This window comes from Aquarana catesbeiana, linkage group LG05 (genome assembly GCF_042186555.1).
Source record: "Aquarana catesbeiana isolate 2022-GZ linkage group LG05, ASM4218655v1, whole genome shotgun sequence".
NCBI classification, from domain to species: Eukaryota; Metazoa; Chordata; class Amphibia; order Anura; family Ranidae; genus Aquarana; species Aquarana catesbeiana.
Window position 1 is genome coordinate 476,958,371 of NC_133328.1, and position 27,589 is coordinate 476,985,959.

The 27,589-nt window shown below is 41.6% G+C and overlaps 1 protein-coding gene across 1 annotated transcript in view; it reads left to right on the forward strand.

Moving 5' to 3' along the window:
* LAMA3 (laminin subunit alpha 3) overlaps positions 1 to 27,589 on the forward strand; it is a 271,677-nt gene that overhangs the window by 229,082 nt on the left and 15,006 nt on the right. Inside the window, exons 57-69 of the mRNA XM_073631481.1 lie at positions 1,132 to 1,271; positions 1,928 to 2,110; positions 2,791 to 2,942; positions 7,322 to 7,481; positions 8,917 to 9,050; positions 12,529 to 12,682; positions 13,142 to 13,264; positions 15,054 to 15,190; positions 15,328 to 15,445; positions 18,239 to 18,379; positions 18,534 to 18,664; positions 23,108 to 23,242; positions 26,950 to 27,103. Coding sequence (XP_073487582.1) covers positions 1,132 to 1,271; positions 1,928 to 2,110; positions 2,791 to 2,942; positions 7,322 to 7,481; positions 8,917 to 9,050; positions 12,529 to 12,682; positions 13,142 to 13,264; positions 15,054 to 15,190; positions 15,328 to 15,445; positions 18,239 to 18,379; positions 18,534 to 18,664; positions 23,108 to 23,242; positions 26,950 to 27,103 — 1,862 coding nt within the window. The remainder of the gene's footprint in view (positions 1 to 1,131; positions 1,272 to 1,927; positions 2,111 to 2,790; positions 2,943 to 7,321; positions 7,482 to 8,916; positions 9,051 to 12,528; positions 12,683 to 13,141; positions 13,265 to 15,053; positions 15,191 to 15,327; positions 15,446 to 18,238; positions 18,380 to 18,533; positions 18,665 to 23,107; positions 23,243 to 26,949; positions 27,104 to 27,589) is intronic.

Genomic DNA, 27,589 nt, shown 5'->3' on the forward strand with positions numbered 1-27,589 from the left:
AAATCACACTGTGTGGAAACGTGCTAAATCACATCACGGGGTTAAAAGCTGATACGTTTCGGGGACGCACCCCCTTCCTCAGAGCTAGGGGGATTACCCCATCTGAGGAAGGCAGCATCCACCCAGTCTTGGGATACTGATGTCCCTGTTGCCCTTCACTATAGAAGACCCCTTAGCACTGGAAGTGACTGTCTTTTTTCGTATATCTAAACCCAAGAACAAATGTAATCTATTGCACACAAAGGCTAGTGTCCCATTGTTCTCTTTTGGGGCACATAGCTGCACAGACACAGCCACTGTGTCCTAATATGACCTGCGGGTGCGTGTGGGTGTGGTTCCCCAGTGTGCATGCAATCTTCCTGTGTAAATGGGGCCTTAGTACAGAATATTTGTATTATACAGCTTGATTCCTGTTTGATGGCTATGGAGTACAGCATTTCATTGTTCATTGATCTGTCTTAATAAAGGGGTAATCCAATTCTTGTAGACCCTAGTAAGAGCATCTTCCACATTTTATGAGGATTGCAAGCTTCAGTTACAGATTACAAGGATGATATTATTGCAGTAATCCAGTTTACCGATAAAGGTGCAGCCCACACAAGAATGATATTTCACTCATAGTTGTAGTGTAGTGGGATAAGTCACCTGATGGCTTCAATAATTTAAGGATGCATTGAAGAAATTTCTGTTGCATAATTCCCAGCTAATCTAACTGTGAGATCTAATCTAAAGCCGGCCATAGACGGTGCGATTTTCTTTTCTGCAACCATGGGTTGCAGGAAAGAAAATCACATGATTCCCCCATCAACACTGACTATCCCTCCAAAGGAGCCATTGTGTTCTCCCAGCAGGGCGGCAGGGAAATCCGTCCCCGCTGGGAGTACACAGTGATCACTGTGTAGTATACGGTTTGGGTGTACTGACCAGTTAACAAAAGTGGGTTAGATGTTTCATGACAATGTTCAAGGGGGCTGCGTGGAGTACTGTTCCTTTTGAGCCAGTGCAGGAGAGATTCAAAAGAGATGTAGGATTTCCATTTAAAGCATAAATCATCTGCCAATACAGTTATTTATGCGTGTTTCAGATTATTGCTGAATTGCTAAATATTTCTTTCTTCTTTTTACATAATAGTGAATAAACTAAGTGGCAGCCTGCCTGGTGTCTTTGAGTCCATGAATCGCATCAATGATCTGATGCCTTTGGGAAATATATCTGAGAGCGTCAGCCGTATCAGGGAGCTGATTCAGCAAGCCCGAGATGCTGCAAATAAGGTGAGTTCCATACTCTAATATGCAACATTGTATACACTGTTAAATCAACAGTGTATAATATCAGCATACAATACACCTGTGATTATTTCTACATATAATGGTCATGGCTATCATGTACTATAACTGTTGTTGCTGTTATCATTATATGTAACAACTTAGTATTTATTACCATTTTTTAAAAAGGCTTTGGAAAAATTGCCATAGGACCTTCAAACCTTTGTGGTGTGCTGTGGTGCGTTACTGCACGCGCAGTAACACGTTATGCCATGCCAAGCTTTGCAATAAGGCAACTTATTTATATGGAATGGGCTACCAACGCATCCCACCTCACCAAAAGCCTGACCTGATCATTTTCTTCTGACACTGCAAACCACAATGCATGGTAGTGCAGTGCTATATGTTGTGGTGCGCTGCAATTCAGGCTCGTTGCATGGGGTGTAATTTAACTTGAATGCCACCTCAACACACTATTGCCAGCATGCTGCAGTACCATGCTCCGCAGTAGCACATATGTTACCTCAGCAGAACGGTGTGAAGCCAGTCTGAGCGTATACAAATAAAAAATGTATTGATGCTGTGTCCAAACTGCAGATTTTTGTAGATCCTGCTGTATTCATAGGTGATGTTCATGCCCAGTTAATTATGTTTCTTTTTAGGTGGTAGTACCAATGAGGTTTGATGGCAGTTCTGGAGTAGAGGTGCGGCCTCCCAGTAACCTGGAGGATTTGAAAGCCTATACATCTCTGTCATTATTTCTTCAAAGGCCACAAAATCGAGGAGACCGTCGCAAACGTCAGTTGCCTCCAAACATGTTTGTTATGTATCTGGGCAACAAAGATGTAAGTAGCAATTTAAAAGTAAGTTGCAATTTAAGATGTAAGTAGCAATTTAAGAGTGTGCTGAGCAGCACTCTCGCAGCCCATTCAAAATACAAGCACATCTGCCGCGGTGGCAGACGGTACTTGTAATTTTTTTCATCAATGGGAATCTGTGAACGAATGATGCAATTGTGTGGGTGGAGCCCCACACAGCCCCGCTGTTTTTAAAAGGTGACAGTGGGCGGATATATACCATTAGGCTGCTGCTTTTTTGAGTGGACAACCATCCCAGGATTACTTTCTTACCCTACTTCTTTCATGGTTTTTATATGTTCCTAAATATGGATATTTGCTTCTAAGGACTTCATGTGAGGATACGTTTGGGATTTGCCATCTTTGAGCTCTGAATACATTATGTTTTACTAATACTGTTTTACTCCAATTCAGTCATTCAATCATCCAATCACAGAGCAAAAATCTATTTTTTTTAACTTTCCTAGAAAATGTTTGGGTATTCTTTGCAAAGTTTTCATATAATTTTATCTCATTCACTAAGCAAGGTGTAAATTCACATTCCAAAACAAAAATGCTCCACTCCTTTAGGAAATCAACCACAATTTTTCTTCCGATCCCCAAAGCATACTTTGTTTTTGGATCGTTGTGCATAGTATAGATAATAAGTCTGTTTATTTTCTGTCCAGACTACAAAGGATTACATAGGACTTGCTGTAGAAGATGATAAACTGAAGTGTATGTACAGACTGGGAAACGATGAGGCAGAAGTCAATGTGGACACATTTGTATCAGTCAATAAACCAGAGGAAGCCATAATGGACAGAGTTGTTTTAGAAAGGTAATAAAGGTTTGCTTAAATATTAGTATTACATCCTTGTGTTTTATTCTTCTTTTGTTTCATACCTGTTTCCATTTTTGGGATGCGATGTGTTCAATTAAAAAATTACAAATCCATGACACCTATAGCAAACTTTTCATGTAGCCCTTTTGCTTCCGTTGTAGCCTCTCTGGCGGTTTTCCCGAGTGTGGCTCCGGGTTAAATTTCAGCAGCATTAGCGGTAACCCCGAGCCACACTCGGGATTGCATTGCAGGATCCTGGAAGAGGTTACTTACCTTGTCCCCAGGATCCTGCGATGTCCCCCCGCTGTGTCTGTGGGCTCTGTCCTCTGCCCTGATGTCCTGTGTGCCGGGCTCCGTTCCCTGCGAGCGTCGTGACACATGGGGGGAGGAGCCTGGTGGCAAATTCAAAAAGGAAAAATTCATAACACATACACATACAGTACTGTAATCTTACAGGTTACAGTACTGTATGAAATAATTTCACATCCCTTTTGTCCCTAGTGCTTTGTCCAATGCCCTGCATGCAGTTTTATATTATATATACTGTTCTTTCTGCCTGGAAACTGGAGATTGTCCATAGCAACCAAAAAGTATCCCTTTACGTCAAAAGTAGCTTTAGACCAGCTAGAAAACAGCGATAGTAAATTAGAACACTTGCAGAATTGAGTGATAGTGAATCATGGGGAAATTTATTTTATTATTATTATATTATTACTTTTTATAATTATTTATATTTATTTATTATATTATAATTTACGATTTTGTGTTTCAAACTTCATCTTACCCGGGATATCTACTAGACTCTTGGTGGACAGATATAAGTGTGTTATTGCTAAGAATTACAGGCCTACAATATAAAACGCCAAATTTCTATGCAAAATAATTGTACTGCTTTGAGACGCAAAAATCTGAAATAATCATACCGCCAGGGAGGTTATGCAGTGGTTCTCAACCTCACTAGTGGCGTGACCCCTTAATAAAATTCCCCAGGTTGTGGGGACCCCTAACAGTAAAATAATTTTTGTAGCGTGGGTTGTCAGCACCCAAGGCAAGACAAGTAATTTGCGCCCCTAACCCACGGACATTTAGTGCTCCCTGAGTCCCTTCCACTCGTACAGTATTAAAACCTCTTATGGTACATTTTAGGAGGTACCACTCTCTCTTTGTTCTCCTTTCTTTCCCTTTTATCTCTCTATCCTAATTTCTTTTAAGTTTTTTTCCCCCCATCTTTCTTGCTCTTTCTATTATTCTTTTTCTTCCTTTTTTCTTTGTTCCTCCCCCTCTTTTCCTCTCCCTTCCATGTATTCTCTATTTTTATAACTTCCCTTAATCTTTGGTGGTGGTGGGGGGGGTGTTGCCAACAAGCTCAAATACAGATTTATTGCCATGTTGAAAGTTTTGTCCCAGGAATAAGTCATTAAAATAGTATGTTCAGCACCTTGTGATATATGGTGGCTCTCAGCATACTGCCGTAGCACCAAACTCTCTCTCCACATACATTTATTTATCTATTACAGGTAGTTATATAGCGTTGTCAATTTATGCAGCACTTTTTCATGCTTTTGCCTCTGTATTCCACCAGAATAAAAATAAAACAAAACAATAAAAATTAATTTGAAGCGCAGACTTTCAGCTTAAATTCAAGGGGTTGAACATAAATATCAAGTGCAAATTTTAGGAACTGCAACCATTTTTATACACAGTCCCCCCATTTTCAGGGGCTCAAATGTAATTGGACAAATAAATATAATCATAAATAAAATGTTCATTTTTAATATTTTGTTGAGAATCCTTTGCTGACAATGATTGCCTGAAGTCTGGAACCCATGGACATTACCAGAGACTGGGTTTCCTCCTTTCTGATGCTTTGCCAGGCTCTAACTGCAGCAGTCTTCAGTTGTTCTTTGTTTGTGGGTCTTTCTGCCCTTCGTTTTGCCTTCAGCAAGTGAAATGCATGCTCAATTGGGTTGAGATCAGGTGATTGACTCGGCCATTGCAAAATGTTCCACTTCTTTTCCTTCAAAAGCTCCTGGGTTGCTTTTGCAGTGTGTTTTCGATCATTGTCCATCTGTACTGTGAAGCGCCATCCAATCAACTTTGCTGCATTTGGCTGAATCTGGGCTGACAGTATATCTCTAAACACTGCAAAATTCATCCGGCTGCTTCTGTCACATCATCAATAAACACCAATGACACAGTGCCACTGGAAGCAATGCATGCCCATGCCATCACACTGCCTCCATCATGTTTTACAGATGATGTGTACTTTGGATCATGAGCTGTTCCAAGCCATCTCCACACTTTTTTCTTCCTGTCATTCTGGTACAGATTCATCTTAGTTGCATCCGTCCAAAGAATGCTTTTCCAGAACTGGTCTGGCTTTTTTAGATTTTTTTTTTGGCAAAGTCTAATCTGGCTTTTCTACTCTTCAGGCTTATGAATGGTTTGCACCTTGTGGTAAACCCTCTGTATTTGCTCTCATGAAGTCTTCTTTTGATTGTAGACTTTGACAATGATACGCTCACCTCCTGGAGAGTGTCCTTCACTTGTGTGGATGTTGTGAATGGGTTTTTCTTTACCATAGAGAGGATCCTGCGATCATCCACCACTGTTGTCTTTTGTGGATGTCCAGGCCTTTTTATGTTACTGAGCTCACCTTCTTTCCTCAGAATTTACCAAACTGTTGAGTTGCCCACTCCTAATGTTGCTGCTATCTCTCTGATAGATTTGTTTTATTTTTGAAGCCTGTTTCACTTGCATGGACAGCTCCTTTGAACGCATGATGTAGGTTCACAGCAATAGATTTAAAACAAAACTTTGAAAAAAAAAATTTTTTTTACTTTCTGCTATAATACATATCCCCCAAAAAATATAAAAAAACTAATTTATTCATCAGTTTAGTCCAATATGTATTCTACATATTTTTGGTAAAAAAAATCACAATAGGCGTACATTGATTGGTTTGCACAAAAGTTATCGTGTCTACAAACTATGGGATAGATTTAGGGACTTTTATTTTTTTTTTATTGTTTTTACTGGTAATCGCAATCTGCAATTTTTAGCGGGACTGTGACATTGTGGCAGACAAATCTGACCCTAAATTATACTTTTTGGTGACCAGTGGCGATCAAGGGGTCAAATATGTTCCCTCAGCGTGTTCTAACTATAGGGGGGATAGGCTGCCTGGGACATGATAGAGATCGCTGTTTCTGATCACTGGGAACAGTAGATCTCTGAGATGTCCCCTGTCAGAACGGGGATCCGCCTTGTTTACATTGGCAGATCCCTGTTCTGCCTCTGTGTACAGCAATTGTGGGTGGCTGGTGGACATCGGATGCCCGCAATCTCACATGCATGGACTGACGTACGGGTACATCAGTTCACGCAGGAGAGCCGATCTGCTGCAGTAAAAGTGCGATGGCTGGTCTGCAAGTGGTTAAGAAGAGCCAATTATGTACAGCCAGAAAAAATATTTAAAATAACATATACTGAAAGAGAACATTGTTAGATGTCGGTCTTCCTATATTTACTGAAGCAAAGCAGGAGAGGGCTCTATCAGAAAACAAAAAATGGGTTATTTTCCTAAAACATGACTCCAGAGTCCTAATGACTGACATTGTCAGCAGTGGCAGCTGGCGTTCAATTTTTTTGGGGAGGATGGCAAGCAAACCAGGCCCCCTCACTTTCTCCCCTCCCCCTTCAGTTGCTTGATCGACCGCCCGCTCAATCGCCACTTCACTCGCCCGCCAGGCTGTCCACCAGCCCCGCACTTACCCCATCCAGGACGCGCCTTTGGCGGCATCCCCCCTTCATCTCTTCCTGAGTCCTAGTGGTCGCTTCTCCTCACGGCCAATCGGGTCTTAGGACTCCTGGCCAATCGGGTCTTAGGACTCCTGGCCAATCGGTTCTCAGGACCTGCTTCCTAATCGGCTGGGAGATGAAGCAGGAAGACATTAACGAATATTATTTCCCTAATGTCGCACAAGTGAGTAGGCCCACCTTTTTTGAAGCCAATTAGAGCCTCAGGCTCTAATCATGTGCTTCAAAAAAAAAAAAACGCCATTGTGTCTGGCACCCTGCATGGAGATTAGGGGCAGGGCGCATGGATTAGGGGGCGGTGCCCCTGCACCCCTTATGTGCGGCCACCAGTGATTGTCAGAGAAATGTGAATGACTACTTTAAATGATCAGATACAGAAATTAATATGTGAATAACGTACTCATAAAAATACCTCTAATCTTCAAGTTACTCCAGTTTTGAAATTCGTGGTTGATTGACATTTTTGCCTATTTTTAGTATATGTACAGTGTACGATACAATATTTTTTTTAACATCCTTACTGAAATATAATGTAGGCTTTGTACTTCTTTTTTCAGGATCTACCAGTATCTTACATTAAATTATACAAAGGCATTCACATCAAATACGCCAGACTCTACTATAAGTTCCACTATCGATGTGCAGCAAGGCACTCTGCTCAACCTCTCTGAAAATGATGTTGTCTTTTACGTTGGAGGATACCCAGATGACTTTACGGTAAGTCTGCATGGGCAGTTTGGTTGTTTTCCTCTCCGGAAGATAGTCCAGGAGCTGGTGAATAAGACTGAATCTAATATAAGATTCTTGTATAGAGGCGGATAGTGAGAGTACCAGTGGCACCGCATCTCATGATACATGAGATAAACTAAAAAAATAGAGAAACAGGATGCAGCCGCCACCACGTAGCCACCCAGTGGACGGAGGTTCAAACTGCACCCAATAGTAACAGGATCCAGCTGGAAAAACCCACAATCATGATTCTCAAATCCCCAACCACCAGTGGCATCTCAAAAACAGCACCACCTGTAGGGGGCTCATCACATGATAGTAAGGATTAAGGCCACCTCCCAGGGCTAGATGGAACAAAAGGAAGAGGCATGTCCCATGTATTTGTGGTAGGGAATATTTCTGCACTCCTCCCATGTCCATACATGCTAGGAAAAGACAAGTTGCATAGAAATTACCTGTACCATCCATAATTACTTAGGTGTTACCACATTAAAATCTTGTGCTACAATCCATTATAAAATACCCAGGCTGCAAGGCTCTGCAGCTTCACACATAAGAAATTTTATTCCATAATTCAGTGAGCCTGGTGGACCACCTCTGCACCCCCTTTTCCCCATAAAAGCCAATTCAGTGTTTCCATTGAAATACCTTTAATAACAAGTTCAATAAACCTAGCGGACCAAAGGCCCTCTGCTATAATATCCAGGAAATGTAACCAAATGTACCAGTGATTGATATGATACGACCTGGCTCCACTGATAAGCATCATCCTCCATGATATCTTTATGCTACATTCACTCATGTGATTGTTCACACTAGGGTGATAATGGGATAAGTTATGTTTTGCTCTGTGCTGAAAAAATAAAAGCATGTCTCCAACCTTAGACTGTTTAACTACAAACGACATGTAGGAGTACAGTTGATGACCTTGAAGGTTATTTATTGCATCACTGAGCAGATGAGAATTTTATCTGATTATTGATTCAATGATTTATCAAGTTCATGTCCTTGGCATCACTTCTTGTATATACTTTGATATATAAAATCTTGACAAAGGCTTGGACAATCTGTATGAATCTTATATCATTTTTGTATTTGAAGTGATTCCTCGTGTTTACCCGCAAAAAAGTCAAACTGTGGTGTAAAGTGATAATAAATAAAAAAATATATATGTGTTGGCTGGCAATCACTGAGCAAAAGGTAGCAATAAATGAACTTCCCTTTAGATTGAAGAGTTGCGTTAGACATTGGAGATTATGGTTATTCATGAGCTAATGTTCTGACTCTTGAACAGCCCTTTACAGCCCAGCACTTCCTTTATTAATATACAAGATCAAATGCATCAAAGAAATAAATCATAACATACAGTACAATTTTTTTATGTTTTTATATGTGAAACAATAAGTGTGCATTTTTTTTAAAGCCGCCACGAGGATTGGATTATCAAAGATACAGAGGATGCATTGAACTAGATAACCTAAACCAAAACGGAATCAGCTTGTACAATTTCCGCAAGACATTTAACATCGACACTAAAAAAGTGGAACCTTGCAAAAGGTACTGCTATAATGTAACTGTGTGACGTTGTATGTGTCTAGTAGATACCTGTATTAAATTTTGTGACAGTCAGTCATAAGAGGTGATATCTTCCAGAAATCAGTTGTAGTAGTTGCTGGAGTTTTAAATTACTGAACAGTCCTAATATATCTCTGGGAGTCTGATAAGAGATCTCTGAGAAAGATTTCTTAGCTGTATCCTCCATAACATAACATGAAAGAAAAATCCAAGAGGTAGAGTATGACCCTGCAGAAAGGTTGCTGTAGGTGGGTGGAACCAGCAACACAGAGATCTTAACACCAGAGAACCTGAGGGATATAGTAAAGCAGTGGATGATTCAGACTGCCAGCAGTCCCACTTCATAACCACGCATGTGCCTGTATAAAGCATGTAGATGGGAAAAATGCATTATGTTCTTAAGGGGAATTTAGGTTATATTTAAGATCAGTATTTTATTTTTTTATGCATTCTTTATTTATAAAAAGTTTTCACATTTACAATGAGCAGAAAGAACATAGGGATGCACAAGGTGCATAGACAAAACCATCCACGTACGCATTCAAAAAGGGTACCATTAGGATACCACCATAAGTCTAGGTCTAGAGTACACAACATAAGAACAATTTAACCCATCTTGTTAAAAAATTACAGCCCAACAGACTTAAAAAAACTAGACAGTTTGTCAGGCAATTGCCAACCAGGAAACTTAACTAACACAAGGTGGAGGGGCATATGGAATGGACCACATGACAAAAGAAGAATAGGCATAGAAAAGAAAGGGAGAAAAAAAAGGGGGGAGGTGGTGCAGCACCAATATAGGGAGGGGTAGTGGAAGTACACAAACTGTCTGAAGTAATTAAACCCAGCAGATAAGTTGGGTCCATAGACGTTGAGAATCGACAAAGTAAAGAAAGTGTAATGCCTCGTACACACGATCGGACTTTCCAACAACAAAACCGTGGAATTTTGTCCGAAGGGTGTTGGCTCAAACTTGTCTTGCATACACAAGTCATACAAATGTTGGCCAACAATTACGAACGTAGTGTCGTACTAGACGTACTACGTGGTTTTTCAGCTCTTTAGTGCCACCCTTTGGGCTCCTGCTAATTCCGTGTTAGTAGAAGTTTGGTGAGCGTTGAATCACGCTTTTCTTTTCGCGTTTTTCATTTTGCGCTTTTCAGTTCATTTCTGAACGGCCGTTCATCAACCAGACATGTTGCGGAATCAGATGAGATAACATGTTATTTATTATTGGCCTTGGAGTTATTGCTTTGAAATTTTTTTTTGGTTGAATAATGATTTGATTTGGTATATTTTCTATACTTTTAGATGCATAGAACGCCCTTTTTGGTTAAGTTGTATTGGCTGATAGCATGTCTATTTTTTTTTTAATGCACAATTAAAAAATTGTGTAGAATAATACTTGGCTATGTGTTTTACTTCAAATGACAGTTTGGGAGTAGGCAGTTACATTTTAAAAAATACACTGTAAAATTGACAAGGGACACCAACATAGTTGTATCTTTGATCTTATAAACTATGGGATAATGGTGTTGTGGAAACGTGCACAAATAAAAAAATAAAAAAACATAATAATATTATTCTTCATATCACTAGAAGAAAAAAGCCTTTTTTTGTTTGCAATAACTCCATCAGTTTCACCAGCAAAGCAGCTTTATTATTATCCCATTAAAGAAGAAGAAAATTGTGTGCTGCTTTTGGAGATTTCAGAATTTGCCACATCACGAATTTTAATTCTCCATTACAAACGCTAGTTTACAAGACCGACCGCTTCTGCTTCCGAGCATGCATGTTTGTACTTTGGACTTTTGTCCGACGGACTTGTGTACACACGATCAGAAAGTCCGACAACACACATTTGTTGGCGGAAAATTTGAGAACATGCTAGCCAACATTTGTTGGCAGAAAGTCCGACAACAATTGTCCAATGGAGCATACACACAGTTATGCCCTGTACACATGGTCGGACATTGATTGGACATTCCGACAACAAAATCCTAGGATTTTTTCTGACGGATGTTGACTCAAACTTGTCTTGCATACACACGGTCACACAAAGTTGTCGGAAAATCCGATCGTTCTAAATGCGGTGATGTAAAACACGTACGTCGGGACTATAAACGGGGCAGTAGCCAATAGCTTTCGTCTCTTAATTTATTCTGAGCATGCGTGGCACTTTGTCCGTCGGATTTGTGTACACATGATCGGAATTTCCGACAACAGATTTTGTTGTCGGAAAATTTTATAGCAAGCTCTCAAACTTTGTGTGTCGGAAATTCTGATGGAAAATGTGTGATGGAGCCCACACACGGTCGGAATTTCCGACAACAAGGTCCTATCACACATTTTCCATTGGACCGTGTGTACAGGGCATTAGACTTACCTCCAACAAGCTCACATCCAACATTTCCCGTCAGAAAATACGATTGTGTGTACGCGGCATAACAGTTCAGGAGATAGTCCTGCCAGAATATTTTTAAATTCATCCAGACAGGAAAATTAAAGCCAATAGAACCACGTTTTAGTAAACTTTTTAGTTGTATCTGTGAGAGAGACCTTCTATTTCCATAATGTCCTCAACTTTAACGATGTGTGAGAACTGCTTCTTCCCCCATACACGTTAACGGGAATGGAACAGAGGCTTGAAGCAGATTGAGGAAGCTTAGAGGGAGGTCAAATGTATGTCACAAGGTCAACTGCAGATCAGATGTACAGTGTGAATTCTGTCAATGACCTTTAAGCCTGGGTTCACACCTATGCGAATTAGATGTGTGTTTCCACACATCTAATTCGCATAGCAGGAGAATGTGACTGGCTCCCTATGGAGCCGGTTCACATATCTCCGGGGCGGCTGCGGAACGCACTACACAAAAACGCTGTGCGTCTTTGGCTCCGTTTCAGGGCCGAATTCAGGCATAGAATCGGCCCTGATTCGCCCCTGAAACGGGGAACAGGAACGCAACAGCGCTCCTGTGTGATCCGCAGCCCAATATAGTGTGAACCCGGGCTAAATGATCGCAGAAGCATGCAAATGGAATGCACCTGCAAACAAGCCCATTCACACAAGCCCAAAGGCTGTCAACACAGGTGTTTTAAAATGTCTGCTCAAAATTCATATAAAACCATTTTTAAGCTATTAGAACTGGTATGATGTGACCTTCAAGCGCATATCTACCTCTGGTCAAATTAATAGCAGCATTATTTTCATGATAGAATATGTTTTAATCCGTGAAACCATTAAAATCCCTGTATTGTACAGAAATGGACTTTAATAAGGCACATGCTAATTGTACAGCAATTATTTTATAAAGTCCTTTGTGCATGTGTGGCCCTTAGTTATCCATGTCAGTGGGTGCCCAGTGTACCAGATCTTTGGTTACTGTTCATTATAAGTCAGTAGGAAACTTGCATATTTGTTTGCTGCTCCTCATTAACACAGTGTCTTTTATTGCCTTAGATACAAGGAAGAATCAGAAAGAAGTTTCTTTGAAGGCATTGGATATGCCACCATAAAATATACCTTGCCATCAGGGGATAGCCTGCGGTTACGCTATGAGCAGACCATACAGACCACAGCAGATAATGGCTTATTATTCTTTGCAGAAAACGAGGTATTATTTTCATACATATACAGTAAATGGTTATGCAATCAGTGCAAATCGCACTGCAAAAGATAATAAAAAAAGCAGTTATTCTGCTTAAAGTTTGCTGATAAAGAAACAGTAAGGGCCATGTAAAACTAGTAATTCTGTTGCTGGCTAAAAATGGCCTGTAACAAAATCTTTAACTTCTCTTCCCTGCTCTACTGGTAAGATATCACTTGCTGCTAGTAACCTTCAGCAATTCTGCAGCGTTCTGGCCAGGGAGAGAGAACAACTGTTAAGTACAGCTGATTTGTACTTCTCATCAGATTTGTCATTCTGCAGCAGTCCAGAATTGCCCATGTTTCTGTTGTAAGTGCTGCTGTCTGATTGGTTATTATGCATTATGGCTTGGATATTTTTAATGTTAGAATTTCTTTTGGTTACAATAGAAATCCATGTATGCCACTTGCTCCATTTTTTTTGCAGGACAATTACATCAGTGTTGAAATTGAAGATGGTGTTCTTGTCCTCAAATATAAGCTGAATTCAGACCCAGTGAAACAAATCAAGAGTACCTTTGGACGTGTAAATGATGGAAAGGAGCATTTGGTATGTATTGAACAGTGCTTTTTAATTTGTATGACATAGTAGCTAATAATGATAAAGCATTTGTATTGCAGATTGTACAGCTGTGGCCAAAAGTTTTGAAAATTACACAAATATTAATTTTCACAAAGTCTGCTGCTTCAGTGTTTGCAGATCTTTTTGTCAGATGTTACTATGGTATACTGAAGTATAATTACAAGCATTTCATAAGTGTCAAAGGCTTTTATTGACAATTATATTAAGTTGATGCAAAGAGTCAATATTTGCAGTGTTGACCCTTCTTTTTCAAGACCTCTGCAATTATCCCTGGCGTGCTGTCAACTTCTGGGCCACATCCTAACTGAGTTTTTTGTTCACCCACTTCTTGAGGATTGATTGAAGGGGATTCATCAGAGAAAATGACTTTACCCCAGTCCTCATCAGTCCAATCCCTGTACCTTTTGCAGAATATCAGTCTGTCCCTGATGTTTTTCCTGGAGAGAAGTGGCTTCTTTGCTGCCCTTCTTGACACCAGGCCATCCTCCAAAAGTCTTCTCCTCACTGAGTGTGCAGATGTACTCACACCTGCCTGCTGCCATTCCTGAGCAAGCTCTGCACTGGTGGTGATCCCGCAGCTGAATCTACTGTAGGAGATGGCCTGGCACTTGCTGGACTTTCCTGGGCACCCTAAAGTCTTCTTCACAAATGCAGTGGAAATTTTTTTTATGGGATTAAGTTCATTTTCATGGAAAAAAGGGATTTTGCAATTAATTGCAATTCATCTGATCACTCTTCATAACATTCTGGGGTATATGCAAATTGCCATCATAAAAACGGAGTCAGCTGACTTGGTGAAAATTTTTTATTTGTGTCATTCTCAAAACTTATGGCCACGGCTGTATCTGTGCCTAGTACCCTCTAAGTCAGATTAAGTCCATCAATATATATATATATATATAGATATATCTATATCTATCTATATAGATATATCTATAGATATAGATATATCTATATAGATATATCTATATATCTATATAGATATATCTATATATCTATATAGATATATCTATATATCTATATAGATATATAGATATATCTATATAGATATATATATATATATATATATATATATATATATATATATATATATGATAAGTATACTTATTTAAAAAAAAAAAGTGACAGTTGTTTCAGTCCAATTAGATTTACAGTTACATTGCTAAAATTGAGGGCCTTACTCTTGTAATAAAGCTTTGTGAATTGAGCTTTTTTTCCATACCTCCCCAGAATGCAGTGTTCAGTACTGTCACTTGGTGGCTTGGAGGAGGCTTAATTGGCTGCATGAGATTGGCCTTTCTCAGAAAATCAGAACTTACATAGGAATTTGGGGTGCTCTGGCAGAGGGGCATAGTGAGAGAAAAGTGTTCAGAAAGTAAATAAAATCTGCTAACACTGCTTCCTATAAGGCGAGCCTCTTATTTTGCCTAGCATGATCCAAAGACATGCTGGGCGGTTAAATGGCTCCTGTCTAAATTGACCCTAGTATGTGTATGTATGTGTATGTATCACTGTGAGTTGGGGACCTTAGATTGTAAGATCCTTGAGGGTAGGGACTGATGTGAATGTACACTAAATATGTAAGGTGCTGCAAAAATTTACAGCGCTATATTAGTACCTGTAATAAATAAAGTATTTATTTGCTTTAAATTTTTACGACATATGATTGGTTGCTTGACATAAACACTGGTGCACTTGCTAGGTGAAAAAATAGCATCTTTTGTAAATTATCCCTTTTATTTCTTACCTTCCACAGACTGAGGTGTATATTTTACCAAGTAAAAAATTGTTACGTGTACGTCAAGGTCTACAAAGCATAAACGATTCAGCTGCTGATGTATTTACCTTTTCTACTTACTATTTGGGTGGAGCCCCTAAGTCATTTTTAGAAAAGTGAGTAAATAATGAACAGTCGTTCTGTTCTTTTGTTGTAAGAGTTATGGTGCATGCATTTGAAAAGAAAAAAAACCTACACACATATATTATTAGTATTTCTACATATATTGATCTTTTAATTTCCCTTTAAACAGGTTTGACATAACTACTCCTTCTTTCCGTGGATGTATTAAAAATGTTAAGTCCCCACAGAGTGGAACCATATTTTCAGAAACATACGGAGTCAACCGAAGATGCTTTGATGGGTGGAATGTAAGTGGATGTTGTTACAGGTGCCACATGCTGCAGGATTCGGGTTTTGCTGATTTAACACACTATAAATCACCCCATCCCAGTACGGTTTTATGCATGTTAATAGGTGGACTTCTCTCGCAGAGAAAAGGTGCTTCTGCATTCTTCTAGCGGCTTAAACATCTTACTTGGTTACATGAGCAATAGATACATTTGCAGTTTTTTTAGTTATTTTATAGGTTTAGAGCATTTCTTGTTGCTTTTATTTTAAAGCCTAAGTTTAGCTAAAATTACAAACATAAAAATCAGCACAAGGGACATACCTTACAGTTGGTATGATGTGCCTGTTTATTTTTCTTGTTTCAAGAGAAATCTTACTCCCCCTCAGAGGGACATAGGATCTCTGAATAGAGGGTGGCAAAGCTATCAATCATCGTCCCCCATTCATAGATCATGCATCATTCAAAGAAACTGTAATATGACTTCTGTGAATGGTGTATCTGGCAGGAAAAAATAGGCATAGTCAAGCTCTTTCGATGAGAGCTCCTGACAGCCCTTTAGTTGTATTAATCCCGACCACCATAATATTTTTGAACAAATTGTTCTTCTTCTTATTGTTAACTTTTGTTTAGATCAGGGGTCTTCAAACTTTCCAAACAAAGTTTTCTGTCTGTCAGACTTTGGGGGGGGCGGGAGGGGAGAGGGGTGGCCAGTGTGAGTAGAAAATGCCCTGGGAGTAAACAATGCCCCATCATTGGTATCAGTGGGCGAAAGTGTACCCCATTGTTTGTATCAGGATAAGGAATAGTGCCCCATCATTAGCATCAGTGGGAACATTAGTGCCCCATTGCTGGTGTCAGTGGAAGGTGTGGTGCCCCATTGTTGGTGTCAGTGGGAGGAGTAGTGCTCCACTGTTAGTGTAAGTGGGAGTAATAGTGCCTGGTATCCGTGGCAGGAATAGGACTTCCAGGGCTGGATAAAGGCAAGCAAAGAGCCGCATCCGACCCCCTGGCCCACAGTTTGGAGACCACTGGTTTAGATGTTGAATCATTGAAGTTCAAAGTTGGGTTCAGAAGTGTTATGACGTGTACACACAGTCGGACTTTTCGACAGCAAAGGTCCGACAGAACGAATCCGCCAGACAATCCGATCGTGTGTGGGCTTCATCGGACTTTAGATTTGAAACATGTTTCAAATCTTCCCGCCGAAACTCCACCGGAACCAGTTCCTATCGGGAAACCCGTTCGTCTGTATGCTGGTCCGACGGACCAAATACGATGCAAGGGCAGCTACAAGCACCTGCCCACGAGAATGTTTTGCGCTGGTTCTCGGCGACAGGGTACTGTACATCTCGTGCTCGCTGCAATAGGAAAAATACATTTTCCTATTGCAGCAAGCACGAGAAAGAGGCGACAATGTCCTTTAGGTCTGGTATGGATTTTTAGGGGAACCCCCTACGCCGAAAAAATGGCGTGGGGTCCCCCCAAAATCCATACCAGACCCTTATCCGAGCATGCAGCCCAGCCGGTCAGTAAAGGGGGTGGGGGCCCCCTGAACCGTACAAAGCCGCATGCCCTCAACATGGGGGGTGGGTGCTTTGGGGAAGGGGGGCGCCCTGCAGGCCCCCCACCCCAAAGCACCTTGTCCCCATGTTGAGGACCTCTTCCCGACAACCCTGGCTATTGGTTGTCGGGGTCTGCGGGCGGGGGGGCTTATTGGAATCCAGGAGCCCCTTTAATAAGGGGGCCCCCCAGATCCCAACCCCCCACCCTATGTGAATGAGTATGGGGTACATCGTATCCCTACCCATTCACCTGAGGGAAAAAGTGTCAATACAAAAAACACACTAGACAGGTTTTTAAAGTAATTTATTAGGAAACTCCGGGGGTCTCTTCCATCTTCGGGGGTCTCTTCCGACTCTTCCGCTCTCTCTGGCCTCTTCTCCTGCTCTCCGGCCTCTTCTCTGCGCTCTCCGGTTCTTCTCCCGCTCTCCGGTTCTTCTGCCGGGCTCCTCCACTATCTTCTGCTCTTTTACCGCTCTTTTGCTAGTGGTGGCCCAATCTTCTCTATCGTCTTGTTTCCTCTTCTCTTCTTCTGATGTTGACATGACACTCTCTCCCGCTGTAATGCTGTGTGCACAGTGCACAACGACTTATATGGGCATGGGGCGTGGTCACCGGGTGATGTCACCCGGTGACCCCGCCCCTTATGACGTCACAGTCACGGGGCATGCTGGGACTGTGGGGCGCCCCCCTTCCCCAAAGCACTCAACCCCCATGTTGAGGGCATGCGGCCTGGTACGGTTCAGGATGGGGGGGGCGCTCGCTCGTCCCCACCCCCTTTCCTGACCAGCCGGGCTGCGTGCTCGGATAAGGGTCTGGTATGGATTTTGGGGGGACCCCTAGGCCATTTTTTCGGCGTAGGGGGTTCCCCTTAAAATCCATACCAGACCTAAGGGCCTTGTATGCTCTGCGCTGGCTCCCGCGACGGGGCTCGCAATGTGTCAATCTCGCCGATAAAAGCGGCGGGATTGACTTCCTTTTCTAGTCCCGTCGTACCTCATCACATTCAAAATGAATGGACTTTAGTCCGTGTGTGGGCAAGTCCATTCGTTCGGAAGTCCGCCGTAACTCTGGCGAAAGTCCATCGGGAAGACCGTTGGACCTAGTCTGCCGGAAAGTCTGGTCGTGTGTACGCGGCATAAGTGTCTTTTTGTTCTATGTTCTGTGTGTTTGCAAAATACAGATTGATGTAGTTTCATTTGTATGCATTGTTTCCATGGGTTTGTACTAACATTGTTGTCATTTTGTGTAGATTATCCGATCAGCAGAGTTTTCAAATGGTGGAACTCTGGGACTGAAACCAGATGGCTTCACCTTCCCAGGTGTCTTTCAAGCATCATTTGGTTTTCAAACACCTCAGAACAATGCCTTTCTGCTTACTCACCAGACACAGGTATGTACTTTTACAATATTTTTTCCTTTTTTTGATTGCAGAAGTTCACAGTCATTGTACAGGGAACATTTTCACTGGACTACAGAAATGTTTGCTAATGTTGTCATTCTCATCTCTGGCTGTATTAATGTGTGTGGTTCATTTCTTTCCATAGTCTGATGACCTACGGGTCTCTCTAAAGAATGGAATCATAACTGTAGATACCAAAAATCATCAGCTACAATCAAAGGGCAAATATGCAGATGGATCAATGCATTATGTATCTGTGATAAAGAAGAATGATGAGTAAGTACAATTACAGTAATCAAATTAGCTTTTTGCTCTGATAATGGTGTACTATAGCATGGTAACCCACTACATAATGTAAAATATAAACTGCAATAGGTATCAGGCTGGGTTCACACTGGTGCGACACGACAGCCGTCCTACTTTGGATCCGACTTTGCCCTGCGACATGAAGCCGGCATGTGTCCGACTTTCAATGAACGGGGATCCGACTTGGATCCCCGCCAATGCCGGCACTGTGTTTGGTATGAATCTTTAGGGGGGAACTCCGCGCCAAATTTTAAATAAAAAACCGGCATGGGTTCCCCCTCCAGAGGCATACCAGGCCCTTGGGTCTGGTATGGACCTTGAGGAGAACCCCCTACGCCGAAAAAACGGCGTGGGGGGTCGCCCCAATCCATACCAGACCCTTATCCGAGCACGCAGCCCGGCCGGACAGGAATGGGGGTGGGGACGAGCGAGCGCCCCCCCCCCTCCTGAACCGTACCAGGCCGCATGCCCTCAACATGGGGGGTGGTGCCTTGGGGGAGGGGGGCGCGCTGCGGCCCCCCCACCCCAAAGCACCTTGTCCCCATGTCGATGAGGACAAGGGCCTCTTCCCGACAACCCTGGCCGTTGGTTGTCGGGGTCTGCGGGCGGGGGGCTTATCGGAATCCGGGAGCCCCCTTTAATAAGGGAGCCCCCAGATCCCGGCCCCCCACCCTATGTGAATGAGTATGGGGTACAACGTACCCCTACCCATTCACCTAGGAAAAAAGTGTCAATTTAAAAAAAAAACACTACACAGATTTTTAAAGCATTTTATTAGACAGCTCCGGGGGTCTTCTTCCGACTTCGGGGGTCTCTCCGGTTCTTCTCCACGCTCTCCGGATCTTCTGCCGGGCTCCTCCGCTCTCTTCTGCTCTTTTGCCGCTCTTTTGCTAAAGCGGAGGAGCCCGGTCTTCAATCTTCTGCCTTCTGCCTTCTGCCTTCTGCCTTCTGCCTTCTGCCCTCTTCTCCTGATGTTGACACGACGCTCTCCGGGGCTAGAATGCTCTCTGTGCGCTCTGCTCTGACTTATATAGGCGGTGACCCCGCCCCCTTATGCCGTCACAGTCCCTGGGCATGCTGGGACTGTGACGTTTTAGGGGGCGTGGTCATCACCCGATGACCACGCCCCCTAAAACGTCACAGTCCCAGCATGCCCAGGGACTGTGACGGCATAAGGGGGCGGGGTCACCGCCTATATAAGTCAGAGCAGAGCGCACAGAGAGCATTCTAGCCCCGGAGAGCGTCGTGTCAACATCAGGAGAAGAGGGCAGAAGGCAGAAGGCAGAAGGCAGAAGGCAGAAGGCAGAAGACCGGGCTCCTCCGCTTTAGCAAAAGAGCGGCAAAAGAGCAGAAGAGAGCGGAGGAGCCCGCCAGAAGATCCGGAGAGCGTGGAGAAGAACCGGAGAGACCCCCGAAGTCGGAAGAAGACCCCCGGAGCTGTCTAATAAAATGCTTTAAAAATCTGTGTAGTGTTTTTTTTTAAATTGACACTTTTCCTAGGTGAATGGGTAGGGGTACGCTGTACCCCATACTCATTCACATAGGGTGGGGGGCCGGGATCTGGGGGCTCCCTTATTAAAGGGGGCTCCCGGATTCCGATAAGCCCCCGCCCGCAGACCCCGACAACCAACGGCCAGGGTTGTCGGGAAGAGGCCCTTGTCCTCATCAACATGGGGACAAGGTGCTTTGGGGTGGGGGGCCGCAGCGCGCCCCCTCCCCCAAAGCACCAACCCCCCATGTTGAGGGCATGCGGCCTGGTACGGTTCAGGAGGGGGGGGGGCGCTCGCTCGTCCCCACCCCCATTCCTGTCCGGCCGGGCTGCTTGCTCGGATAAGGGTCTGGTATGGATTGGGGGGGACCCCCACGCCGCTTTTATCGGCGTAGGGGGTTCCCCTCAAGATCCATACCAGACCCAAGGGCCTGGTATGCCCTTGGAGGGGGAACCCATGCCGGTTTTTTATTTAAAATTTGGCGCGGAGTTCCCCCTCAAGAACATCTCAGCACAAGTCGCGTGCCAAAGTCGGATCATGCAAGACGGCAATCCGACTTTGATCCGACTTCAATGATAGTCAATAGGCTGAAGTAGGATCAAAGTCGGACCAAAGTAGTACAGGGAGCATTTCTAAAGTCGGAACGACTTGTGTCGGACCAGTTAGGACGGCTCCCATAGGGAAACATTAAATTTCACACGTCATGCGACATGAGCTCCCAATGTCGGAGCGTTTGTCGGACCAGTGTGAACCCAGCCTCATAACATAAAGTTGTCATACAAAAACATGTTGAATCCAATTAAATGTAATGATTAAATTTCATCTTCATGCAAAGTGGGCTAAAGGGAACCTGTACTGAAGAAACATGGGTATTGATGAGTACTCATTATCAAAATGCCAATTGTCTGACTATTATACTGATCCAGCAATAGCAATGATGCCTCAAGTGAAGTCAGCACTCCTGATCTTCATATCTGTTTTGGGTCAGGCATCTACTACTTTTGAAAGGGGTCATGACGCAAATGTAGCCCATATATTAATCTCAGTAGAAGTTAACTTTTGAATGCTGCTAGCACAAAAACAGATAGTACTGTTTATAGAAAGTGCCATGATAAATCAGTTGGATTTTAGCAGAAACAGCAGGAGATTAAATACACGTTACTATCTGAAATATTTCTTCTCTGTCCCTGGAGATTAATTAACACCTTTGTAGTTTCTAAAAAAAAACCCACTGCTTTATTTCATATATGGAGATGCTAAGCTGTGAAAATACTATTTGTATGGCACTGTACATGGCCTTATATTTTAAAGCTATTTTTTTTCAAATTATAATTAGTAAAGGATTAGAATTTTTTGACTCATTGAATTTGATCTTGTATTTTTGTCTTGGAATAGTACTAAATCCCTAGATTTAAGTAGCACATATAAAAAAAAAGAATTTCCTTAACTTTGTCTTTATAGAAAATGCTTTTGAGGAATTTCTTTTGTTATAGCATCTGCTTTAAAATACTAACTTTGTGACTTTCTGAAAAGTTGTCATAAAATTGTGAAAGCAATCCCAAACATCAAATTTACAGCTGAAGTATTGGATTTCTTGTTTAAAACGTATAGAATATACAGTATGTTTGTTGTACATTCAAAGCTCTTATAAGCGCTTCCCACTGTAACACAGAGTTCCCCCCTCCACATGTGCACATTATTATTTTACAAGAAGAGAGAGAGATTTTTCTAGATTCTACCCTCAGCACCACCTTAAAGAGGAACTGCAGTCTGCTCACATAATTTGTAATAAAAACATATTTGCCATTCTGACGCTTCCATCCAACCACTTTGCATATTATTTTATATATATTGCGATTCTGTACCTGCCAAATATGCTGCAGAAATCTCCCTCCACTAAGTCTGGCTGCAGCCATTTTAACTGTGAGCAGCTTAGGCTGCTGCCTGTTCACTTCCTGGATTTACACAGACACACACCTCCAGCTCTGCAGCTCTCATTGGCCCTCTTATGACTCATCCCCCCTCCCTTCCTGGCAAACTCTTATGAGAATGAGAGAGAGCTATGATGTCATAAGCCTAGGCTTTTTACCAGATAGGAAACAGAAGTGGGCTGTATAAGGTATTTACTGGCAGAAAAAAAAAGGGTTTACTATCCAAAGTTAAAACAACAAGGGTAGAAGATTTAATAGATGGAAAGTTGGAAAAAAAGACTGAAGGTCCGCTTTAAAGATTGGTGCTGTTCTGCCACTGTACTAACCTTGTAAGAGGGCTGTTGTATCTAAATAACTGACTTTGAAATTTGAGGTCAATGGGATGACAGTCTAAACAGAAAATTTAATTCAGATTTTGCCAGGGATATAAAGCCAGCCATACATTGATTAAAATTCAGCCAGTTCAGCAGGAGCCGGCCTAATTTTGATCCATGTATGGGCAGGCTGATTGTACCCAAGTTGATCCATCCATTGACTTGGGTACAACCAGCCTGTTGGGTTTTTTACATTTGATTACTGCCTGTGGCTATAGCTGCTAGCAGTAATCATTGTGTTCTGCTGGCCAGGAAGGCTCCGTGCGGAAGAGAACACAATTGCGCTGCAGGAGACATTCCCCCATCAACACTGACTGCGCTTATGGGTTATTCAAGTGATTTTGGTGAAAGGAAAATAAATCGAGTTATCTATGGCCTGCGTAAGCATAGTGTAGTGGCTTTTGTCTTTGCATGTGTGATGAATACAGCAACATTTGTGGTGAAAAAGATCTTACATGTAAATGAACACAAACAGATACAATCCCCACAATACAACTGTATAATTAACAAGCAGACAAAATGCTTCAAAATATGATCATTGGGTGAATCCCGAAAATAAATATACTAATTATGTATAAAACAAGCTAAAATAAATGACAATCTCTGTTCTTTTATTAGGATGACACTTTTAGTTGATGACAAGGATGTGACAGAAAAAACGGATTCCACCACATCTCCAAATTTATCACCCACTGACGTCTACCTAGGAGGAAGTGGATTTGACGGCTGTGTGACTAATGTTTTCATTTCCAGGTAATGCATAGCATGTTAAACAATATGCTATTAAATGTATAACACTTTGGACAGGGTACTGCACCCCAATAACCATGTCAGACTTGGGGTTGCAAGGGGCACTTTAAGCCAAATACCTGTAGCCTCTAATTCTGATCACTTATTTAACAGACAGCACGTCTTTTGAAAACAAACTGTAAAAATGACTACTCTTTCACCAAAATTATACTAATACAAGAATAACTAAACATCAATTTTGCTAATTCATTGGAGTTGATTTACTAAAGAGAAGAGCATATTCACTCTGCAAACTGAATTTGTACTTTATTTAATTTTAGTTTTAGTTTCACTTAGCAGAGCTTAGTAAATGTGGTAAAATGTACTTTGTATAGACTAGCTGTTATGGCAATTTTGTTGTGTCATTGTGTCTTGTTGTGGTAATTATTGTTGTGATCTTGTGTTGTTTTTGTTGAATGTGGCTGTGTCGCAATCATTTCCCTTTGGAATTAATAAAGTATTCTGATTCTGATACCCAATCATGTTTAAGCACGAAAAAACTTTTTTTCTGCTTGCACGTTACTGGTTGTGGAAATCACTAAACTAGGGGAAATTTCCCTTGCAAAGTTAAAATTCACTTTGCTATGTAAACAGCCTCTTTGCATTTAGTAAATCAACCCAATTGCAGGGCATATGCTATTTAAAAGTTTTGTTTAACTACATAAAATAGTGGCGCTGTAAGTTAAAAAATTCTAAAGTATATTATATACCAATAATCTAAAGTCCTAGTATTGACACATAAATATATATGGAGAAAACCGTGAATAAATAGCCTTCATAAATAACTGTAAACAGTCCGTGCAGTGTTGCAATTAAGCCTATTACATAAAGTCCAAATCAAGTGAATGTGTTGAACAAGTGAATCCAAAGCATTATTAACGTGAACTTCCTCTGCCACAAAACAATCTCCTCCACCACACCGATCGTGATTGTGTTCCACTCTAATGGAGCCGCACTCACCAAATAGATATGCCTTGCACTCTCATGCGCGGCATACAAGCATTATGACCATCCCTCCAGGGGGTCACTCAGATTGGATAAACTGGATCCACATCAGCTGGAGCTCTTTACTAAAGAATGCTTTGGATTCACTTGTTCAACACATTCACTTGATTTGGTCTTTATGTAATAAGCTTAATTGCAACACTGCACGGACTGTTTACAGTTATTTATGAAGGTTATTTATTCACAGTTTTCTCTCTATATATATGTGTCAATGCTAGCATTAGATTATTAGATTATTGGTATATAATATACTTTAGAATTTTTTAACTTACAGTGCCACTATTTTATTTATTTAGAATACTGTGTTATCATCTTTCCTTTTTAAGTTGGCAGCTTTAATCACTACTTATTTCGTACCATAGCGCAGTGGTGGGGCATAAAGTTTTTTTTTGCGCGACACTTGAGCTCGTATTATGGTTTAAACTACAGCTGGACCACTGCACCTCTTGGCAATTCCGTGGCATCTAATGTCCTAAGTTTTAGTTGTAGTATAGAGCAGGTGAAAACTGACAAGAACTCATCAGCCAGAAAGGTATTTTGTAGTTTTGGAAAGACCATGGAAGATGTAGAACCTTTGTCAGATTTTGCAGTCCTGTTGTGGAAATCCACTCTTATTATTTGTCACGTTGAAAATTGTCATCGGGAAAAATTGAGGTGAAATCCAAAATTGTCACTGAAGCAGGTGGGACATATCTACCAATGAGGGCACCTGTGCCAGTGACTATTCCCAAAGGAGGGATTTTCTCTCACTTTGGGTTGATTTTAACTCGCTTGCTGTCATGCTACCGGGATGGGAAGTGGAGGGAAATCTCCCCATAGTGACAATCAAATTAATAAAAAGAAATTGACAGATATTCTAAACCTTCCTCACTCTTTGCAAAACAAACAATTCTAAATAATGTACTAAGACTGCTTATACACTTTAGATGGCAGGTATAATGTGGATGCCCTTGGGGCTGCGCTACAAAAAAAAAGGCCAGCTCTGCCATTGATGTCAGTGCATATGGAAGGAGAACAATAGCAATTGAGAGATTTTCCTAACTCAATGATTAAATAATACCTCGGCCATTGTCAGCTGGCAGGTGTCTGCCTGCCATAGTAGATATGAGGATGTCAGTCAACTTGGAAAAACAGTATGATTGAGAGATTGCCCTCTTACGTAAATGTCCTGCATATGGTTGACCAGAGATGACTATTTTGCTAACTGAGAGGAACAGGCACTAAGATATTCACCTGTCCACAGTCACTTATATGCCAACCAGAAACACTTCATCTTCCTGGCTTGGCTGAAAAGCAATTGCAGTGTAAAGTTAAAACAATGCTTACACATCCTGATTGTTGCATATTGCTTGTGTATTGCACCTTTTTATCCTCTAGAGCAGCCATTCTCAACCAGGGTTCCGTGGAACCCTGGGGTTCCTCCAGAGGTTGCTAAGGGTTCCTTAAGCTGCGGCTGATGAACCACCTATGTGATGATGCCTACAGAGTTTAAGGTTCAGCACCACTTAGCAAAGCCAGCAGCATGACACCAAATATACCGTTTTAGCTGTCTTTAAGGGTGGCATTCTGAGCACCACTTTAAGGGGTACATTCTTCCTATTGACCACCAATATAAGGAGAATTTTTTCTATTGAGTCCTGATGAATTGTTATTCAGGACTATTTTTGGGGTTCCTCTAGGGTTAAAAGGTTGAGAAAGCTTGCTCTAGAGAAACAAAACTTTTAGTGCAGGCTTAATGGTTTCCTGAAATTAGTAGCAGGAGTTTTTCTTTCCAACAACAGTGCCATCTGCCGATAAAATCTGGTGCTGTACAATTACAGTCAGACATAAGTCTCAATGGCCTATAAACAATCATAGGAGAAGTGTGAAATGGAAATCCATGATAAGTTTCCCATACAAAAACAGATCTAGTTATCTAGTCCAAATATGATGTGGCAGTAATACTTCAGCACCCATACCTATACCATACGACCTTTAATACCCCTAAAATATTTCATAAGAATCACGTCCCTACATTTCTGTACACTTCTGGAGGTAAGGTAATTACAGCCTGGAGCAGAAATCTGAATGTTTCCCATTGCTTAAAACTTAAAATGGAACTGATCTCAAAAAATGAATATTTGCTATGTTATAGGAAACATCTAGAAATGTCATTTCTCCCTAAGCAGTGCCCCAGTTTGGGATTCATCTTTAAAGAATAGCAGTGCACTTGCTATGGTAGGGTTCTTAGACATTTCTTTGGTTAAAGCTTCATTGCTGTATGTCTGTGGTGTAAGATCTCAGGGATTTCTGGCTTTGACTGCTAGGCTTAGCAGATTAGCCTGGGATGTGTGGTTTTCCTGCTGTTGCTCGCTGTTCTTTTTGCTAGAGACTCTGGTAAGAGGAAGGAGCCCTTCCTTCACTAAAATGACCACCTCTACGCATAGTCATAGTGCAGAACAAAACATGTTAAATCGATAATACAGAAAAATCAACTTCAGGGAGAGCACAGACAAAATTGATAACTAGCTCTTTGTCCTCTACCTGCCATTTTTTGGGCAGCATCTTCCAGAGTTCAGTTCCTTTAGGATCCACTGACAGTTCTATTTTAACTGTACTAGTATTTTTTCAATTTTCAGTATTTAAGTTCTATATTAATAGTTATCTGTTCTTTTATTTATTTCTAGAGCACAACAAAAGCCTGCTATTCAGGACCTTGCTGTGAACACAGAGAAAAGTAAAGTGTCACTAGGAACATGCAAGCAAGACGAGGCCCCATTGCCTCTCATACTGAAAGAAATGAAGCAGTCTTTAAGGCTCAGCCTTAATGACTTTGGCATGGTAATGCAAAATCTTCTGTCTATACTTTTTTATTTTTAATAATATAGATATTTTGTGCATTTCTTACAAAAAGTGTACAGTGAGGTTAATTTATAGTTATATGCATTTCTGAAAGAAAATGTTGCATCCCCTAGTGAAACCCATTTAAAGTGGTAGTAAAGTCTATTGCTTATGTTTTACCTACAGGTAAGCCTATAATAAGGCTTACCGGTAAGTACTGAAATTATCTCCTAAACGTGCACCGTTTAGGGGATATTTACTTGTGTAGCAGTCAGTGACATTACCGACACATACGCTCTGAAGGAACAGCATACCCGTGCCATTCCTTCAGAGCTCTGTGAATCCCGCTCGCATGCGTGGAAGTGATGTAATCGCGGTTTGACTATTTGAAAAGGACTGGAGCCTGTGAACCCGGAATGAAGACCAGGTGAAGATGGAAGCTCTGTCGGTGACGGCATACCGCTGCAGGGCTTCGTTTTAAGGTAA